This window comes from Balaenoptera ricei, chromosome 5, assembly GCF_028023285.1.
Source record: "Balaenoptera ricei isolate mBalRic1 chromosome 5, mBalRic1.hap2, whole genome shotgun sequence".
In the NCBI taxonomy this organism is placed as follows: domain Eukaryota; kingdom Metazoa; phylum Chordata; class Mammalia; order Artiodactyla; family Balaenopteridae; genus Balaenoptera; species Balaenoptera ricei.
The window spans coordinates 39,912,323-39,931,924 of record NC_082643.1 but is presented as its reverse complement, the minus strand read 5'-3'; the positions used below and the strand labels follow the sequence as shown (position 1 = coordinate 39,931,924).

Sequence of the window (19,602 nt, the reverse complement as noted above, 5' to 3'; positions counted from 1 at the left end):
AAGTGGTACGTATATACGATGGAATATTACTCAGCCATAAAGAGGAATGAAATTGGTTCATTTGTAGAGACGTGGATGGATCTAGAGACTGTCATACAGAGTGCAGTAAGTCAGAAAGGGAAAAACAAATATCGTGTATTAATGCATATATGTTGAACCTAGAAAAATGGTACAGATGAACCAGTTTGCAGGGCAGAAATTGAGACACAGATTTAGAGAACAAACGTATGGACACCAAGTGGGGAAAGCCGCGGGGGGGATGTTGGTGGTGGTGTGATGAAATGGGCGATTGGCATTGACATGTGTACACTGATGTGTATAAAATTGATGACTAATAAGAACCTGCTGTATAAAAAAATTAAATTAAATTAAATTCAAAAATTTAAAAAAAAAAGATTAGGAGACCAAGGACCTGAGACCCTGCATACACCGTAATCTTGTCAGCAGCCCCTCCCTTGGGAAGTATTGTTATAAAATGCCTTATCAAATCCTCCTTTGTTGGGACACATAGTTTTTTGAGGCAGGAGCCTGCTGTGTCCCCCTTTGCCTGGCAAAGTAATAAAGCTATCCTTAAAAAAAAAATATATATATATATATATACTTCCATTTCATATATGAAGCAGCACTATTCAACTGCTTCTTTAGAGAGCTCAGGAAAATTAGTTTTAGAGACGTAAATTTATTCTTCAGATCTCTTAATTTTAATGCCCAAGATATTTTTGTGACCTGAATAGCACATTAAGAAACCACCTCTTCACAATATAGGTGTTTCCCACATTTGTTACTAACTGTACAGTTAATCCACTTTGTAGAAAATAAACCATGGGATTATGATCGCCCCAGATTAAAAAGCACATCTTCCTTTTCAGCGATACGTAAAAACCACAGAAGCCAGAATGATATCAGATATTGAAAGATTAGGATACTAAATCTGATCTCCCAAATCAGTAATTTGTGTGCCACCTTCATGATTTGCTATATTCTGTAGTGCTCATACTATTAAATACTTAATGACTCAGTTTTTGCATAAATTTACTTAAGAATTTATTTTATTGAAATAAATAGTAACTTTAAAGATGTATTCCCAACTATTAACATGAGAATGTTCGTCTGTGCTATCTAAAAGCATTATACCCACTTTGGTTAATACCGCTCTCCTAGCAGATTCAAGCTATCCCATCCAGGTGTGTGACCTTGGGCAAGTTACCAGCTTCTCCCAGCCTCTGTATTCGTTGTGTCTAATGGGGGTAATGAGGTGTTGTTGCCTGTCAAGTGCTTAAGACAGTGCCCGACACAGTAATTAGTCAGTAAACGGAAGCAACTGCATGAATTCGGTTGAAGTGATTTTCGTCTTCATTACTCTTCTGAAAAGAGCAACATTGCAGATTTAGAAATTAGACAAGCACTTCCATTCTGCATCTACAGATGGGGCTCAAGGTAGTGGAAAGAACAATAGACCAAAGAGTTGGTGCATTTTATATCACTAGCTCTGTGCAACTTGGTCAGATCTTTTGGCGTCTCTAGGATTTGGTTTCTTCATCAGACAAATCGGGAGGTTTGATTTGATTTGGTCCCAAGGCATCTGGCTCATAGGCCACCAGCTGTTTGGTTCTGATTGTGGGATATGGTTCATCTGTAATTTGAGCATGTTTTGTTTGGTTGGTTTTTTAGCTGGTTGTCTGATACATAGAGTAATCTGGGCATTTGGTGTGGTCCCAGCTGCTTTCCTGTTTTCATCATGTTAGTAAGCCTGGGCCAATTATTAATTGTTTTTGAAGCTGTATATAATTATTTAATAATTATGAGCTGTTGAGGTTTAATCCTAATAAAATTACATCATAAAACTGAGGCATTTTTGAAGGATTTACTGATAAAAGGAAAATATAAATAAATACATTTTACACGTTACTAACATTTAAGGTGTACTTAATATATGTTTGGCAGGCATGGAACCACTTGACGCATCATTGCCATCAATAAAAAATTATATGTGAATCTCTAGCCATGTGGCCTACAATTAAAATAACTTTTATATCTCTGGCCTACATGACTTGCCATATCCTTTCCAGATCTGGGATTCTACAGTTTTATGAGTTTCAGTCTCCTGATAGGGTAGATCTAGACTTGGTAGTGATGAAGGTGAAGTCAAGGAAGCAAAATAAATTTTTTAAAGTCTGCTATAGCTGCTTTTTTAGATGGATGTGTATATAAATATGGGTGTGTATGTGTATGTCAGCATAGTATGAAGCAATTGCTGATTTTTTTCCCTTAAGAATATATCTTGGAAATTTTCCCATTCATATAGTTTCCTCATTCTTTTGAGTGGTTGCAGTGTTCCATCGAATGGATGATCACCAGTGTTTAACCAGTCTCCTTACGGTGGACATTTAGGCTTTTTTCTAACTTCTGCTATTACCCACAATAATGCTCTAATGAATGTCTTGTGTGTGTGAGCTTTTGTGCATATGTTAGTGTATCTGTAGGTTAAATTGCTGGGTTGGAGGATATGTGCATTTGTAATTTTGATTAAGTAGACAAATTGCTCTTCATGGAGGTTGAACCAGTGTACACACCCACCAACAATGCGTGAGTGAACCTGCTTCTGCTTGGCTGCTTTCCCCCTCAAGGATCCCTGTCTTTCTGTATTACAAAGGAATTTGAGTACTACTGTATTATACTTTGTCGTCTCTGGGAAAATGCTGATTAGGTGGGTGATCATTACTATTGATATTTGTGCAAATTTCACAGAGATTGAATCTTACGCTGAAGACCACTTAGCTATATGTATTTGCTGAATTAAATGGCTGCACAGTTAAGCATCTTGCAATGTACTTTATGTTACTTCAGAGCACAATTATACCAGTGTAGAAAAACTCCAACTTGAAAATTGTCAGCAACTAAAGCCTTCCATGGAGATCCATTCCCATAACATAATGAAACACACTATATATATTATACAAAAGATTCGGCTATAAACAGAATTATTTACACTTTATTTTTCTTAAATTTAGAAGGAAAAGACATTATCACCAGATACTGTTTCCTTGTTTTCAGAGAAAACTAATATTAGTTGGTGGAGTTGGAGTAAAACACAAAGAGTTGTCCTCTTAGTCCTTGCTTCATAACCATTTGATTGTGTACATGCGGGCCCACAGCCTTTAGATCTGAGAGTTAAAGCTGCTGTGGTTCCTTTAAGAAAATAGAGTAGTTTGTGTTACAGAAAGATACGAATGTACTCTTTCTCTTCCGCATTTGGGACTTACTACATACATTTAGGAAAATTGTAAAGGATATTCAAAACTACTATCTCTTTTCTCTTTTTCTCTTTGGGCTGCAGCTTGGCATATATGAAAGTCAGTTCCTGAAGGAACTTAGATCTTATTTATTTTTTACGCTAATATGCCAATGTGACCTTTTCTTAAATTGACTATTCTGATAGTTTTTTTTTTTTCCTTTGGCTTTTATAGAAGGACTTGAAACTTCTTTTTTATGAAGTTTTATGAAGTTTTTTTAAGAAGTTTTCCAATTTGATTTTCAAATATGGTCCTTTACATAGCATCATATACTAATTCACTTTTTTTTGAAATTTTTTATGAAGTTTTCCAATTTGATTTTCAAATATGATCCTTTACATAGCATCATACTAATTCACTTACAAGGAAGAATGTTTCCATTATTGACCTATTTGAAAAGCAGTTGTACTGTTGGATGTAGTATTTCTAGTAAAGATACTGGTTAAATCCCAAAGAATAACCTAATTAATACAAAATCTCTTAGAGTTATTGAAATAAAAATACAAATTAAAAAGTTATTATTAGGCAATTACTCTTTATGGGTTTTTTTAGCACATATATTACATTTAAGAGAAACTGTTTGATTGTAGTTAGACTGTTGAGTTTTAAATTGTTCTGTCCCCCTAAGGAAAGTAGTTTGTGGTGTTACTCAGACAGTGGAAAAACAGAATGAGGCTTTGTTGTGGCATATATTACTCTGTGCTCACCCCTTCCCCACAAATCACTGAAGCTCATGACTACTTGAACTAAGGGAAGAAAACCATTTTCACTGAACCATAGCACCCCCTAACAGCCTAATAATTTATGTTTTTAAAATTCAAAGGAACATTTTGTTTCTGCTTATGAAAAGAATCATTAATCTAATATGATCTGATATCTCTTATATTCTTGTGACCAAGAAGAGATCTTTGAAAGATTCCATAGAAATTATGGGGAATGGAAGGAGGCATCACCCTTTTTGCAAATAATTGTTACATGACTCTTGTATGGGATGCTGGGGTCTGGATGCAGATCTTGAGCTGTGGCTGGACCCCTAAGCCCTCTATAGACACAGTGAACAGTGAAACTTTTTCTAGCCAGTTGCCTAACCATGCTTACTTGTGTGTTATAGGTACTTCTCCCAGCAGCTGGTCTGTTACAGTTACAGGATGTGAAGAAGACTTGCTGTGAATTTTTGGAATCTCAGCTTCACCCTGTCAACTGCTTAGGAATCCGGGCTTTCGCTGATATGCACGCATGCACGGACCTCCTGAACAAGGCCAACACCTATGCAGGCAAGTGGAATAAACCTCAGCTGAGTTTGAGACAGGGAAGAATCTGGAACTCTTGATTTCTGATATGATTCTATAGTGAATCTGGAAAGTTGTGTCATATTTCTGGACCTGGACTTTATAAAAATGCATTTACAATCTTATAATGGTATGGTAGCACTGCATAATTGAAGCATGTTCATGGAGTTCTGAATTTAAAAGAAAAAAGAAGAAACTGTATGTGGTATTAGGCCTAAATAATAGAATAGGTAGTTTTATGTTAATATTGAATCCCTATGTATTTTTCTTTCAAATTATCAAATTAATAAGCATATAAGAAAGTGTTTACATATGAAATTAAGTCATTTTATCTCTGTGGCTTTTTACACCTTTTTCTTGTATCCAAGAAAACATTCTGTGGCATAAAAATATTCAAAGCAAAGAAATCTAGTTGCCTTTGAGTGGGGTAGAAAAGTTGATCCCAAATAGAGGCAGCCCTCTCCTTAGATTAAACACTCGTTTCCAGGACCTCCTGCTGGCATCCTCTCCCTGTGGTGGGTGGAGGGAGGCCTGTGTCTGTCCAGTCTGGGAGAAGAGATTATTGTTATAGCTTAGGATGTAGCTAAAGTACACAAAAGTAACCTATAATTTATTTTGCTCTGAGTTTATAAACATTTAAAAAATTCATATTAAAAGTGATTATTAGGAAGTGTCTAATTTTTTAAAAAATGATTTTCTAGAAGATAAACCTGGTGGAAGTTATAATCCCCCATCTCTGCCCTATATCTGTGACACCCAGTAGGAACAGTTACCATAGAACCTCCCAAGACTACTGCCCCTTAGTAAGCTCTAGAACCCCAACTTCCTGCAGCCTTCAAATGCAAGAGCCCCTCGTCTAAACTCTGCTCCACTCTGCATACTCTGATAACTAAGGAACATTTTGGCACATAGACCCAGGTAAGGGGTGTGTGTGTATGTATACACAGAGCCTCTGACAGGAGAAGTATTCCTAGAATGCCTATTGCATTTATCAAAGAAATAGTCGTACAAGGTGGTTAGTTGGAAAAAAAAAAAAAAAAAGCCCACAGTGCTGCAGTAAAATATAATAGGTCCAGTGAGTTTGAACTTTATAGATTTCTGTGGGGTGGCCTGATTGACCTAACTACCTTTTATAAAATTGTTTCAGTGGGAAAATGTGATACGAGTTCCAAAATGCTTATTTACAGATAAACTTTTAGAACATAACCCTTCTGTAAGTTGGGGAATGCATATAATATGTAATTTGCATTTAATATATCTTTCTCGGGCTGCTGGTTGTCTCACGGTACTTGATAAATATTACTGAATCTTAAGAGATAGAGAGGGAATGAATAAAATAGAATTAATGCAAAACATGTCCATACATAGTTCCCATGATACACTAGAACTGTTAGTTTCACTCATATCAGAACCAACTCATTGACTGTGTTTTTAGGAGACACTTAGATTTTATTATTTCTTTCTCTTATTTACAATCATAAATTCATTGTAGTGTATGACAGAATGTGAACAATTTTCCACCAGAATTACAACACCTATACATCGTAGTTTACAGAGTCTTCCTTCATAATTATGACAAGAATTTTTTGTGAAAAAATTGTCAGTTTCAACAAAATTGCAAAGAAAATTTGATTTTTCATTTTTAATGCACTAAACCTTAAATCAAAGTCTTATTTAAAAGATATACTGCTTTTATACCATGCATCTGAATCTTAAAGTTGCTCAAGTTTCTAAAGTAACATTTTATAGCATCTTTTATTATGAAAAGTTGCAACACATACAAAAATAGAATAGTACTCACCACCCACCTCACCATGAGTTGCCAATTCATGGATAATCTTGTTTTAACTACACCCTTCTTAACTTTTCCTCCTCTGTTATTATTTTTTATATGTAGACTTTTTAATAAAGTCTAATGAACATATAAAAAAGTATGCAAATCGTACATCTACAGCTTCATGAATTTTTGTATCCTCTTGTGCAATATTATTATTATTATTTTAAACATCTTTACTGGAGTATAATTGCTTTCCAATGATGTGTTAGTTTCTGCCTTATAACAAAGTGAATCAGCTATACATATACATAAATCCCCCATATCTCCTCCCTCTTGCGTCTCCCTCACACCCTCCCTATCCTACCCCTCTAGGTGGACACAAAGAACCGAGCTGATCTCCCTGTGCTAGGCGGCTGCTTCCCACTAGCTATCTATTTTACATTTGATAGTGTATATATGTCCATGCCACTCTCTCACTTCATCCCAGCTTACCCTTCCCCATTCCTATGTCCTCAAGTCCATTCTCTTTGTCTGTGTCTTTATTCCTGTCCTTGCCCTAGGTTCTTCAGAACCTTTTTTTTTTTTTTTTTAGATTCCATATATATGGGTTAGCATACGGTATTTGTTTTTCTCTTTCTGACTTACTTCCTCTGTATGACAGTCTCTAGGTCCATCCACCTCACTACAAATAACTCAATTTCATTTCTTTTTATAGCTGAGTAATATTCCATTGTATATATGTGCCACATCTTCTTTATCCATTCATCTGTCGATGGACACTTAGGTTGTTTCCATGTCCTGGCTGTTGTAAATAGAGCTGCAGTGAACATTGTGGTACATGCCTCTTTTTGAATTATGGTTTTCTCAGGGTATATGCCCAGTAGTGGGATTGCTGGGTCGTATGGTAGTTCTATTTTTATTTCTTTGAGAAATCTCCATACCATTCTCCATAATGGCTGTATCAATTTACATTCCCACCAACAGGGCAGGAGGGTTCCCTTTTCTCCACACCCTCTCCAGCATTTATTGTTTGTAGGTTTTTTGATGATGGCCATTCTGACTGGTGTGAAGTAATACCTCATTGTAGTTTTGATTTGCATTTATCTAATGATTAGTGATGTTGAGCATCCTTTCATGTGTTTGTTGGCAATATGTATATCTTCTTTGAGGAAATGTCTATTTAGGTCTTCTGCCCATTTTTTGATTGGGTTGTTTGTTGTTTTGATATTGAGCTGTATGAGCTGCTTGTATATTTTGGAGATTAATCCTTTGTCAGTCACTTCGTTTGCAAATATTTCCTCCCATTCTGAGGGTTCTTTTTTCATCTTGTTTATGGTTTCCTTTGCTGTGCAAAAGCTTTGAAGTTTCATTAGTTCCCATTTGTTTATTTTTGGTTTTATTTCCATTTCTTTAGGAGGTGGATCAAAAAGGATCTTGCTGTGATTTATGTCATGGAGTGTTCTGCCTATGTTTTCCTCTAAGAGTTTTATAGTGTCTGGCCTTACATTTAGGTCTTTAATCCATTTTGAATTTATTTTTGTGTATGGTGTTAGGGAGTGTTCTAATTTCATTCTTTTACATGTAGCTCTCCAGTTTTCCCAACACCACTTATTGAAGAGGCTATCTTTTCTCCATTGTATATTCTTGCCTCCTTTATCAAAGATAAGGTGACCATATGTGCATGGGTTTATCTCTGGGCTTTCTATCCTGTTCCATTGATCTATATTTCTGTTTTTGTGCCAGTACCATATTGTCTTGATTACTGTAGCTTTGTAGTATAGTCTGAAGTCTGGGAGCCTGATTCCTTCAGCTCCATTTTTCTTTCTCAAGATGGCTTCGGCTATTCAGGGTCTTTTGTGTTTCCATACAAATTGTAAAATTTTTTGTTCTAGTTCTGTGAAAACTGTCTTTGGTAGTTCGATAAGGATTGCATTGAATCTGTAGATTGCTTTGGGTAGTATAGTCATTTTCACAATGTTGATTCTTCCAATCCAAGAACATGGTGTATCTCTCCATCTGTTTATATCATCTTTAATTCCTTTCATCAGTGTCTTATAGTTTTCTGCATACAGGTCTTTTGTCTCCTTAGGTAGGTTTATTCCTAGGTATTTTATTCTTTTTGTTCCAGTGGTAAATGGGAGTGTTTCCTTAATTTCTCTTTTAGATTTTTCATCATTAGTGTATAGGAATGCAAGTGATTTCTGTGCATTAATTTTATATCTTGCTACTCTACCAAATTCATTGATTAGCTCTAGTAGTTTTCTGGTAGCTTCTTTAGGATTCTCTATGTATAGTATCATGTCATCTGCAAACTGACAATTTTACTTCTTCTTTTCCAATTTGGATTCCTTTTATTTCTTTTTCTTCTCTGATTGCTGTGGCTGAAACTTCCAAAACCATGTTGAATATTAATGGTGAGAGTGGGCAACCTTGTCTTGTTCCTGATCTTAGTGGAAATGGTTTCAATTTTTCACCATTGAGAACGATGTTGGCTGTGGGTTTGTCATATATGGCCTTTATTATGTTGAGGTAGGTTCCCTCTATGCCTACTTTCTGCAGGGTTTTTATCGTAAATGGGTGTTGAAATTTGTTGAAAGCTTTTTCTGCATCTTTTGACATGATCATATGGTTTTTCTCCTTCAGTTTGTTAATATGGTGTATCACATTGATTGATTTGCGTATACTGAAGAAACCTTGCGTTCCTGGGATAAACCCCACTTGATGATGGTATATGATCCTTTTAATGTGCTGTTGGACTCTGCTTGCTAGTATTTTGTTGAGGATTTTTGCATCTATGTTCATCAGTGATATGGACCTGTAGTTTTCTTTTTTTGTGGCATCTTTGTCTGGTTTTCATATCAGGGTGATGGTGGCCCCTAGAATGAGTTTGGGAGTTTTTCTCCCTCTGCTATATTTTGGAAGAGTTTGAGAAGGATGGGTGTTAGCTCTTCTCTAAGTGTTTGATAGAATTCACCTGTGAAGCCATCTGGTCCTGGACTTTTGTTTGTTGGAAGATTTTTAATGACAGTTTCAATTTCATTGCTTGTGATTGTTCTGTTTATATTTTCTATTTCTTCCTAGTTCAGTCTCGGAAGGTTGTGCTTTTTAAGAATGTCCATTTCTTCCTGGTTGTCCAATTTATTGGCATATAGTTGCTTGTAGTAATCTCTCATGGTCCTTTGTATTTCTGTAGTGTCAGTTGTTACTTCTCCTTTTTCATTTCTCATTCTATTGATTTGAGTCTTCTCCCTTTTTTTCTTGATGAGTCTGGCTAAAGGTTTATCAATTTTGTTTATGTTCTCAAAGAACCAGCTTTTAGTTTTATTGATCTTTGCTATTGTTTTCTTTGTTTCTATTTCATTTATTTCTGCTCTGATCTTTATGATTTCTTTCCTTCTGCTAACTTTGGGTTTTGTTTGTTCTTCTTTCTCTAGTTCCTTTAGGTGTAAGGTTAGATTATTTATTTGAGATTTTTCTTGTTTCTTGAGGTAGGATTGTATTGCTATAAACTTCCCTCTTAGAAGTGCTTTTGCTGTATCCCATAGGTTTTTTGTTTCATTGTCATTTGTTTCTAGGTATTTTTGATTTCCTCTTTGATTTCTTCAGTGACCTCTTGGTTATTTAGTAGTGTATTGTTTAGCCTCCATGTGTTTGTTTTTTTACAGATTTTTTCCTGTAATTGATATCTAGTCTCAGAGCATTGTGGTTGGAAAAGATACTTGATACGATTTCAGTTATATTAAATTTACCAAGGCTTGATTTGTGACCCAAGATATGATCTATCATGGAGAATGTTCCATGAGCACTTGAGAAGAAAGTGTAATCTGCTGTTTTTGGATGGAATGTCCTATAAATATCATTTAAGTCCATCTTGTTTAATGTGTCATTTAAAGCTTATGTTTCCTTATTTTTTTTCATTTTGGATGATCTGTCCATTGGTGAAAGTGGGGTGTTAAAGTCCACTACTATTGTTGTGTAAGTGTCAATTTCCCCTTTTATGGCTGTTAGCATTTACCTTATATATTGAGGTTATCCTATGGGGGGGGGGTGCATAAATTTTTACAATTGTTATATCTTCTTCTTGGATTGATCCCTTGATCATTATGTAGTGTCCTTCTTTGTCTCTTGTAATAGTCTTTATTTTAAAGTCTATTTTGTCTGATAAGAGAATTGCTACTCCAGCTTTCTTTTGATTTCCATTTGCATGGAATATCTTTTTCTATCCCCTTACTTTCAGTCTGTATGTGTCCCTAGGTCTGAAGTGGGTCTCTTGTAGACAGCATATATATGGGTCTTGTTTTTGTATCCATTCAGCAAGCCTATGTCTTTTGGTTGGAGCATTTAATCCATTCAAGTTTAAGGTAATTTTTGATATGTATGCTCCTATGACTATTTTCTTAATTGTTTTGGGTTCGTGTTTGTAGGTCCTTTTCTTCTCTTGTGTTTCCCACTTAGAGAAGTTCCTTTAGCATCTGTTGTAGAGCTCGTTTGGTGGTGCTGAGTTCTCTTAACTTTTGCTTATGTGTAAAGGTTTTAATTTCTCTATCAAATCTGAATGAGATCCTTGCTGGGTAGAGTAATGTTGGTTGTAGGTTTTTCCCTTTCATCACTTTAAATATGTCCTGCCACTCCCTTCTGGCTTGCAGAGTTTCTGCTGAAAGATCAGCTGTTAACCTTATGCGGATTCCCTTGTATGTTAATTGTTGCTTTTCCCTTGCTGCTTTTAATATTTTTTCTTTGTCTTTAATTTTTGTCAGTTTGATTACTATGTGTCTTGGCATGTTTCTCCTTGGATTTATTCTGTATGGGACTCTCTGTGCTTCCTGGACTTGATTGACTATTTCCTTTCCCATATTAGGGAAGTTTTCAACTATAATCTCTTCAAATATTTTCTCAGTCCCTTTTTTTTTTCTCTTCTTCTTCTGGGACCCCTATAATTCGAATGTTGGTGCGTTTAATGTTGTCCCAGAGGTCTCTGAGATTGTCCTCAATTCTTTTCATTCTTTTTTCTTTATTCTGCTCTGCAGTAGTTATTTCCACTATTTTATCTTCCAGGTCACTTATGCCTTCCTCTGCCTCAGTTATTCTGCTATTGATGCCTTCTAGAGGATTTTTAATTTCATGTATTGTGTTGTTCATCATTGTTTGTTAGCTCTTTAGTTCTTCTAGGTCCTTGTTAAACGTTTCTTGTATTTTTCCATTCTATTTGCAAGATTTTGGATCATCTTTACTATCATTACTCTGAATTCTTTTCCAGGTAGACTGCATATTTCCTCTTCATTATTTGGTCTGGTAGGTTTTTACCTTGCTCCTTCATCTGCTGTGTATTTCTCTGTCTTCTCATCTTGCTTAACTTACTGTGTTTGGGGTCTCCTTTTCGCTGGCTGCAGGGTCGTAGTTCCTGTCGTTTTTGGTGTCTGCCCCCAGTGGGTAAGGTTGTTTCAGTGGGTTGTGTAGGCTTCCTGGTGGAGGGGACTGGTGCCTGTGTTCTGGGGGATGAGTTTGGATCTTGTCTTTCTGGTGGGCAGGGCTGCGTGCAATGGTGTGTTTTGGGGTGTTTGTGACCTTACGATTTTAGGCAGCCTCTCTGCTAATGGGTGTGGTTGTGTTCCTGTCTTGCTAGTTGTTTGGCATAGGGTGTCCAGCACTGTAACTTGGTGGTCGTTGAGTGGAGCTGGGTCTTAGCGTTGAGATGGAGATCTCTGGGAGAGCTTTCGTCGTTTGATATTATATGGGGCCGGGGGGTCTCTGGCGGACCAATGTCTTGAACTCGGCTCTCCCACCTGAGAGGCTCAGGCCTGACACCGGGCCAGAGTACCAAGACCCGTTTGGCCAGTCTGTGGCCTTCTGGCAGCGTTCAGTAGGTGTTCTGTTGGAGTTGTTCCACATGTAGATGTAGTTTTGATGTATTTGTGGGGAGCAGGGTGATGTCCACATCTTACTCCTCTGCCATCTTGAAAGCACCCTCTCCAATATTATTTTGAAGCAATTCAGTAATATTATTTCATATACATGTTTCATCCTTATAATTTTAAAGAAATAAAATTGCAGTGACCAACTTCATATAATCAAGCTATTTCCATAACTCTGGGGTATTGATAACTAGTTGCAACAAACTTTCTAAAATAAATAATCCAGTATAATACTAAAGTAAAATAGTTGTTCTTCATAGTGAAAATATCTGATTGTTGTTTATATCTTAAGCAAACAGGAGGTGGGGAGGTAGGGAGTCAACACAGGAAGATACCTAGAGTTCTCTTTTTCTGCCATAATAAATTATTGTTTTTCAGTCCTTCCCTCCTTTATTTTTACAATTCAAACATTTTATGTGTCCAGAAGGCCTACCCAAACTCCTAAATTACTTTCAAGTTCAAATTTGAGCATATAAATAAATCTAGGAGACTGAAGGTATTCCCGGAACAGTGACAATAGAAGAAGTTAATATCTTAACTTTTTTCCCCCATCCACAGAAGAAGTTAATATCTTAACTTTTTTCCCCCGTCCTAGGCAGTGTGCTTATAAGTGGGCTGTGTGGCATACAGGCAAGAAAGAAGGAAAGGAAGAAATAAGGAGCAATAGAAGAGTTATTAAATACATAAGTACATACATACATGGAAAGAAGCAGGGAGGAGAAAGAGGGGCTGAGGGAGAGAGAGGGGAAAGGGAAGAAAGTTGCATAACCTCAGGGTACATCCTGATCCAAGGTGTGACTGTGCTTAAGAGACTGGAGCACTCCTTATCCTCTGAAAACTCACCAGGGCTTCTGGGCAGAAGATCTGCTTCATTCCTTTTTCTTGCAGATTGGAAATGAGCTGTGTCATATTCATTATAATTGAATTAAATTGTACAGGTGTAATGAAAATTAAAATGGTCCATGGGAATCTCTTCTGTGAACTCGTGTTCATTTTTCATATATCAGCATCTTTAGAAAAAGTAAAAATATGGGAAACCTAGTGGGGAAGGTTGGAGGTCTCAGCACTGGGGGAGAGTCTGCACTGCCCATCCTGGTGACCCCCTCCCATTGCTTCAGTCACAGCCCTTCCCCCCTGGCCCACTCTGCTTTTCCAGGGTCGTGAGCAGCCTCAAACCATGGACCACCGAGGGCCACCAGACCAGTCAGGCAAAACGACCTTCATGTTGAGACCTGTTGTTCTGGACTGTAATCAGCCTTTCTTATGCTCTTGAGTGATTGTTTTCTTAGCAGAAAAGCTGTGTGAAATTATTTTTGCTCTATACCTAAAAACGCAAAATTTCACACCTATGCCAAGAGTATGGACTTGTTTGGAGAATGCTGGTTTATGGACTTGTGTTTTGATTGGTGTTCGTGTTTTACTCATTTCCCAAATCATTAAGACCTTTGTTTTGAGCATTTTTGCTGAACTGAAAATATAGAGGAGATAAAAACTGAACTTATGACTTCAGGTGCATTTTTATAGTTCCAGCAAAAGATTCTTTTGGAAGTTAGATTTTAACTTGAAATATGAATTTTATTCAAACTTTCTTGTTGATAAACAGAAGTTACCAGTGGTTGAATTGTGAGAATTTCTAACACATTTAAGGGAAACAGTAAGTTCCCGATTCTTAGTCATTCCTACATCTCACCACTCCCCACACTAAAAATTTGAGAAGCTGCTTAATATTGGTTCTAACTGACCTTTTGGGAAATTTTTAGTATCATATTCAAACCAGTGCTCTAGCTGAAACTTTGAGGGACCTGACATTCCTCAGTAACAGGGCTACCTGTGAAGAAGTCCTCAGGTCACTGACATGCTTTCAGTTTATTTCTTGTTCTCTTCTTGCTCTTAACCCTATTATCTGTTTATATATCCTAGGCCTGTCCAGGCACCCCATAGTGCCCTACTTTAGCCTTCCCACTATGCTTGGACACTGATCAAACATTTTTATATGCCCAGCTGTTTTCTTGTGTGTACCCTCTCCCTTTGTCTTAAATGAAACTTTGCTTTGTCCCATACCTGCATGTTGGGGGCAAACTTCTTTAAGGGGCACTCCCCCCCTACTCACCAGGTGGGTAGGAGGGTAGACTTCCAGACTGTTGTTCTGTCACTGTCACTGTCCTCGGTTCTGCACTTTCTGGCTGTCAGTCTGCAGCATTCTCTCTGCAGCCCATTCTCTCTAGGACTCCAGGCCTCCAGTCATACTTCGTCTGACACCTGTATTGTCTTTTCCCTCTGTACTTTGTTTCTCTTGCCATCAGCAACTTCAAAATCTATACTGTTGTCTCCCTTGAGCCTCCCTCTTCCTACCTCCTTGAGACTACTGTTTTCCTTCCATAAACCCATTTGCCACCTTAGAGCACAACTCTAGGGCATGTTGAACCTTGTTGGTATTTGGAACTCCCAAGGTTTCAACCTTTGCACTGACCATATTCCTGCCTTCTCGTGCTCTTGTGTTTCTTCATAAATATGTGTTCTCTGGTCCCAGTTCTCCCAGTCATCTCTTGGCTGCGCAGCTTAGACCCAGTGGTCAGTCCTTTCAGAGCTACCCTCTTTATGTGCCAAACTGCTGTGGGTGATGACAGGCTCAATACGATTTAACCCCTGCTTCAAAGGAGTTTATAGGCCAGTAGTAGTCAAGTCACACCCAAATTTGGTATATCTAGATTATGCCTTATTCTCTCTGAGAGGTGGTCCCATAACATTTTCTTCTGCAGTCAATTTACTTCAATCATTTGCCCACCCTTCTGTAATTTAGGCTAGGAATCACTGCTTGGGGTAAACATCTGTCAAAATAAGCTCATGATTTTGAAATCTGCCCTCTTGGAGGAAACTTGAGAGAGTGGTTCTAATAATGGTATCACCAGCCTTGACTTTGTGATATGCATACCAAAGAACAGATGCCGCTTATTCGAGGGTCTGTCGCAATGTTAATTTACTGATACAGAAAATTTCTTCCTTTGCAGAACTGTGAAAGCATTTGATGTACACCACTTCTTTTTTTAAAATTTATTTTTATTTATTTATTTTTGGCTGTGTTGGGTCTTCATTTCTGTGCGAGGGCTTTCTCTAGTTGCGGCAAGCGGGAGCCACTCTTCATCGCGGTGCGTGGGCCCCTCACCACAGTGGCCTCTCTTGTTGCGGAGCACAGGCTCCAGATGCGCAGGCTCAGCAGTTGTGGCTCACGGGCCTAGTTGCTCCGCGGCATGTGGAATCTTCCCAGACCAGGGCTCGAACCCGTGTCCCCTGCATTAGCAGGCAGACTCTCAACCACTGCGCCACCAGGGAAGCCCGTACACCACTTCTTGATTGAATTTAAGCTGACTTAAATGACACTTCTTAAAAGAATTAATCATTTTTATATTCTTAAACTTATTATGATCTTCATTTATGTCCTAACAAACTACATGCAATTTCTCTGTTCTGCTTTGTTGACAGTTTTTCTAGCTGAGGTGAGTTAGCTCTTTTCAGGTTTCACCAAATTGTCTGTGTTAATGGAACTGATGGAGATACATATATGTATTTTTTTCCCCTTAGAGACTAATAGTATTCAGAATGAAAGACTCATGGAGTATTAGCACTAGTTGGGAACCTTAGCAGTTATCTAGTCTAACACTGTCATTTTATTAATTAAGAAAATGAAGACTAGAGATATCTTTATTTTCCCCCAAAAACTTTGTCTCTCAGGGGTAAGCTGTTTGTGGGTCTAAAATACTGTTGTTGTATCCATGCACTTAACCTCACTTCTCAGATAGATTCTGCACTGGATGTAGTATAGAGGAATTATAGGAGCCCCTTGCAGCATTTAATTTTGATCAAAAAGGTGCTTGTTGTGTAGAAATCAAATATAAAGACTACTTTGTACCTTATCACAGGGTACAAAACAGAACAAGCAGAACTTTGGATTTGTATTGTTGACTTCATTTGGGATGAGGGACCTGAGCCCTTTAGACCTGGTGTGACAGATCTTAGAGACTGTCTCTCATTTCTTGATACACTTATTTTATTTGTAGGAGGGAAGCAAACAGCAAAGTTCAACTGCTCTACGGAGTGAGGAGATTCCTTATATATAAGGAAGAATGCCTATGTACATTATATACCTACAAATATGTGTTCAATGTATGTTGCATATCCACGGCATAGTCCATACGACTGGGAATCATGCTCTGTTGCAGTTATGGGGTTTGTTGAGAGAGAAGGGACTGATTATCAACATACGACTGGGAATCATGCTCTGTTGCAGTTATGGGGTTTGTTGAGAGAGAAGGGACTGATTATCAAATGCCAGTATAATTACTGGTTGGCTTTACTCAGTGCCAGAGTAAACTAGTAGAGGCAAATCACTAATACCACAATGCATGCTCTGTGCTATAAACAGAATAATCTGTCAACATGTGGGTGAGAGGACTGGAAAGAGTAGTTGAGGTTGGTAACAGTGAGAACTAGGGTAGTGAAGATAAAGAGGAGGTTGTGGATCTGGGAACTAACCCTGGATAAGAGTACAGGAAACAGACTAGACTCTGAGATGTTCTGTCCTGTAGCATTACATTTTAGGTAATGCTTTGTAAGTACATTTCAAAGTGTGTATATTTATTACCAATGTGCAGTAGCTGCTAATTTTTACTGTACCTTACTGAGATACAGTAATCTGAATAAGAATTCATTTAGCAAAAAGGAAGAATTTCTTATCTCAGCTTTGTGACAAGTATTAGGCTTGTATTGGCCAAACCAATCCAAAGTTGTTAGGGTTTTTGTTGATAGTGGATTCAATAGCAATCAGTAATGTAATTGTGTCTAGAGAGGTGTAAGGTGATTATCTCATTCTTTTCTGCCTAGGTCAGACCATATCTATGAAATTGAGTTCATTTTCTTTCTTTTTTATTATTATTTATTTATTTATTTGGCTGCATTAGTTCTTTGTTGCGGCACGCAGCCTTCTCTCTAGTTGTGGCTCGTGGGCTCTAGAGCCCGCTGGCTCAGTAGTTCCAGTGCATGGGCTTAGTTGCCCCGCGGCATTTGGGTTCTTGGTTCCCCGACCAAGGATTGAACCCGCATCCCCTGCATTGGAAGGCGGATTCTTAACCACTGGACCACCCGGGAAGTCCCGAATTCATTTTCAGTTATTGTTTTCAGAGAGACTGATGAACTGAAGCACTGAATTCACAGCCAGGATGATGATGAAGACCCCAAACCATGTTGTAGAAATAGTTGTCAAAAGACTTAGGAATTTATAAACCATAGAAGGAAAATTCAGGAGAATATAATGCTCTCTGTAAAAGTTCGAAGGAATTTCATGAGAGACAGAAGTTAATCTTGTTCTGTGGTGGGCATAAGTAGTATCAATGTTACAAAATAAGGAGAAACATAAAGAAGCTTACAGTAAATGCTCAAGGGTGACTGCTTTGCTCTCTGCTGATGTGTGCAAACTGTAGCTAGATATCCATTGAATGTAAACATTTTAGAGGTTACTCTTACATATGAAAGTTGTGGTCAGGTGACCTTTCAGATCCCTTATACCACTAGATCTTATGATTTCTTGTGGCACTATAGAGAAAGGTTCCCAGGATTTGTGAAACAATTTATTTTCGGGTTTATAGAGAGGAAGGGATGGAGGAGGAGGAAAAGGGAAGTTGTTTAACAGGTATAGAGTTTTAGATTTTCCAATGTGAGCATATTTAACACTACTGAACTATATGTATACTTAAAAATGGTTAAGGTGGTAAATTATCTTATGTTTTTACCACAATAAAAAGAGATAGAGGGAGTGGGGAATCAATTGTGACTGAGACTTTATTTAGCCTTGGAGTCAGTGTGGATAACAGAGCCATTAATACCCAAAAGAAACATGGGAGGTCAGGAGGCAGGTGTCTGGAGGAAGGTGTAGATAGGTCTTAGTCTTGATTGCTCAAGGGACAACCAGCAGTGAAGTGCAGTATCACTTTAGAGGTTCTCAGACTCGGCAAGATTATTAGCAGTAGCCAAAGACAGCTTGGCCAGCAGAAGACATTAATTTGTTTTGAGGAGATAATCAGCACACTCAGCCAGAGAATCTTTGCTGAGCATCAAGCCAAGAAGTGAAGCAAAGCCATCAATGGAAAGATGTATGATGATTAAAAAGTCAGACCACAGAGCGCAAAAGAAGCCAAAGTAAGTGACCTATGGCAATGAATAATGTGAGTTTTAGAGGACTGCTCTTATGTGTTGCAGGTGAATGGTGTTGGGGTGGATCTATTTGTTTAAAATAGCTATGACGGTTAGACAGAGCATATGGAGACTAACAGATAGCTGGAAATTCAGTTATTGGGGTTTGGGAAAGAGGTTGACTCTGGAATTGTCAACTGTTGACAGTAACTGGGGACACACAAATGTGGATGAAATGGTTAAAGGAGAACAAGCAGAAAATGAAAAGGGGACTCGGGACAGGCAGGACTGTAGGCAATACCTAGCTTTAGGGAGCTGATAGAGACAGACTGAGTAGTTAGAAAGGTAGAAAAAAGTGTTATAGAATCCAAGCTAGGAGAGAGTGTTCTTAGGGTGAAACACTGCACAGGGGTTGAGAAATACTAATCTTAAGAACTTCCAAAGAACAATTTGAGGGGAAAGTGAGCCAGAGCCTGTGTTTCAACAGATAAAGATGTGTGTGCATCAGTATGTAGAGGCTTCAGTATTAAGGTCTGCTCCAAAGAACTTTGGTGTAAAGGCCAGCAAGGTAAAGCAGTGGCCCAAGTAGGAGAGGATAGCAGATGATTGTTCACTGAAGTCAAGACAATAAAACGCATTGACTGTTTATAGTAACACTTTTCTTTCTCACTGGGGACAGAAACTAGTTAGGCTTAGTTTGGGGATATTTTGTTATTTTTTTTGTTTTTAAAATTTCAATCACTGATGTTTTCACATGGTTATAAATGTTTTCTGGTCGTGGGCATAAGACATCCCTCATTCTTGCCTTCCCTCCCTGCACAACAAATATCCTGTATCCATCCACAAATGAAGGTACCTTTGTGGCAGCTGTGGGATCCAGCATCATACCCTAAGGGACCCAGAAGGAGCCTTGCCCACTGTGCATTAGGCAATAGGCAGGCAGACCTTGGTACTGGCTGTGGATCCTGAAGTGATCTGTGAAATGGTTCCAGCCCCTCTTGACTGCAGTCTGGGAGCCCCCGGAGAACACTGAGCCAGACTATCCCCCACAGATGAGAGAGCCTTCTTGGAAGTCCAGGTTTCCAGAGGAGATGATATAGCATTACATCGGAGCAAAAACAACAATACCAGCACAAGTTTGGACACGC

The 19,602-nt window shown here is 38.1% G+C and overlaps 1 protein-coding gene across 2 annotated transcripts in view; it reads left to right on the top strand.

Annotated features, from left to right (window-relative positions):
- The window catches only part of KLHL2 (kelch like family member 2), a 126,615-nt gene that overhangs the window by 67,113 nt on the left and 39,900 nt on the right, over positions 1-19,602 (top strand). For both annotated transcript variants that reach the window (XM_059923973.1, XM_059923974.1), the window contains one exon: positions 4,405-4,567. In XM_059923973.1, coding sequence (XP_059779956.1) covers positions 4,405-4,567 — 163 coding nt within the window. The remainder of the gene's footprint in view (positions 1-4,404; positions 4,568-19,602) is intronic.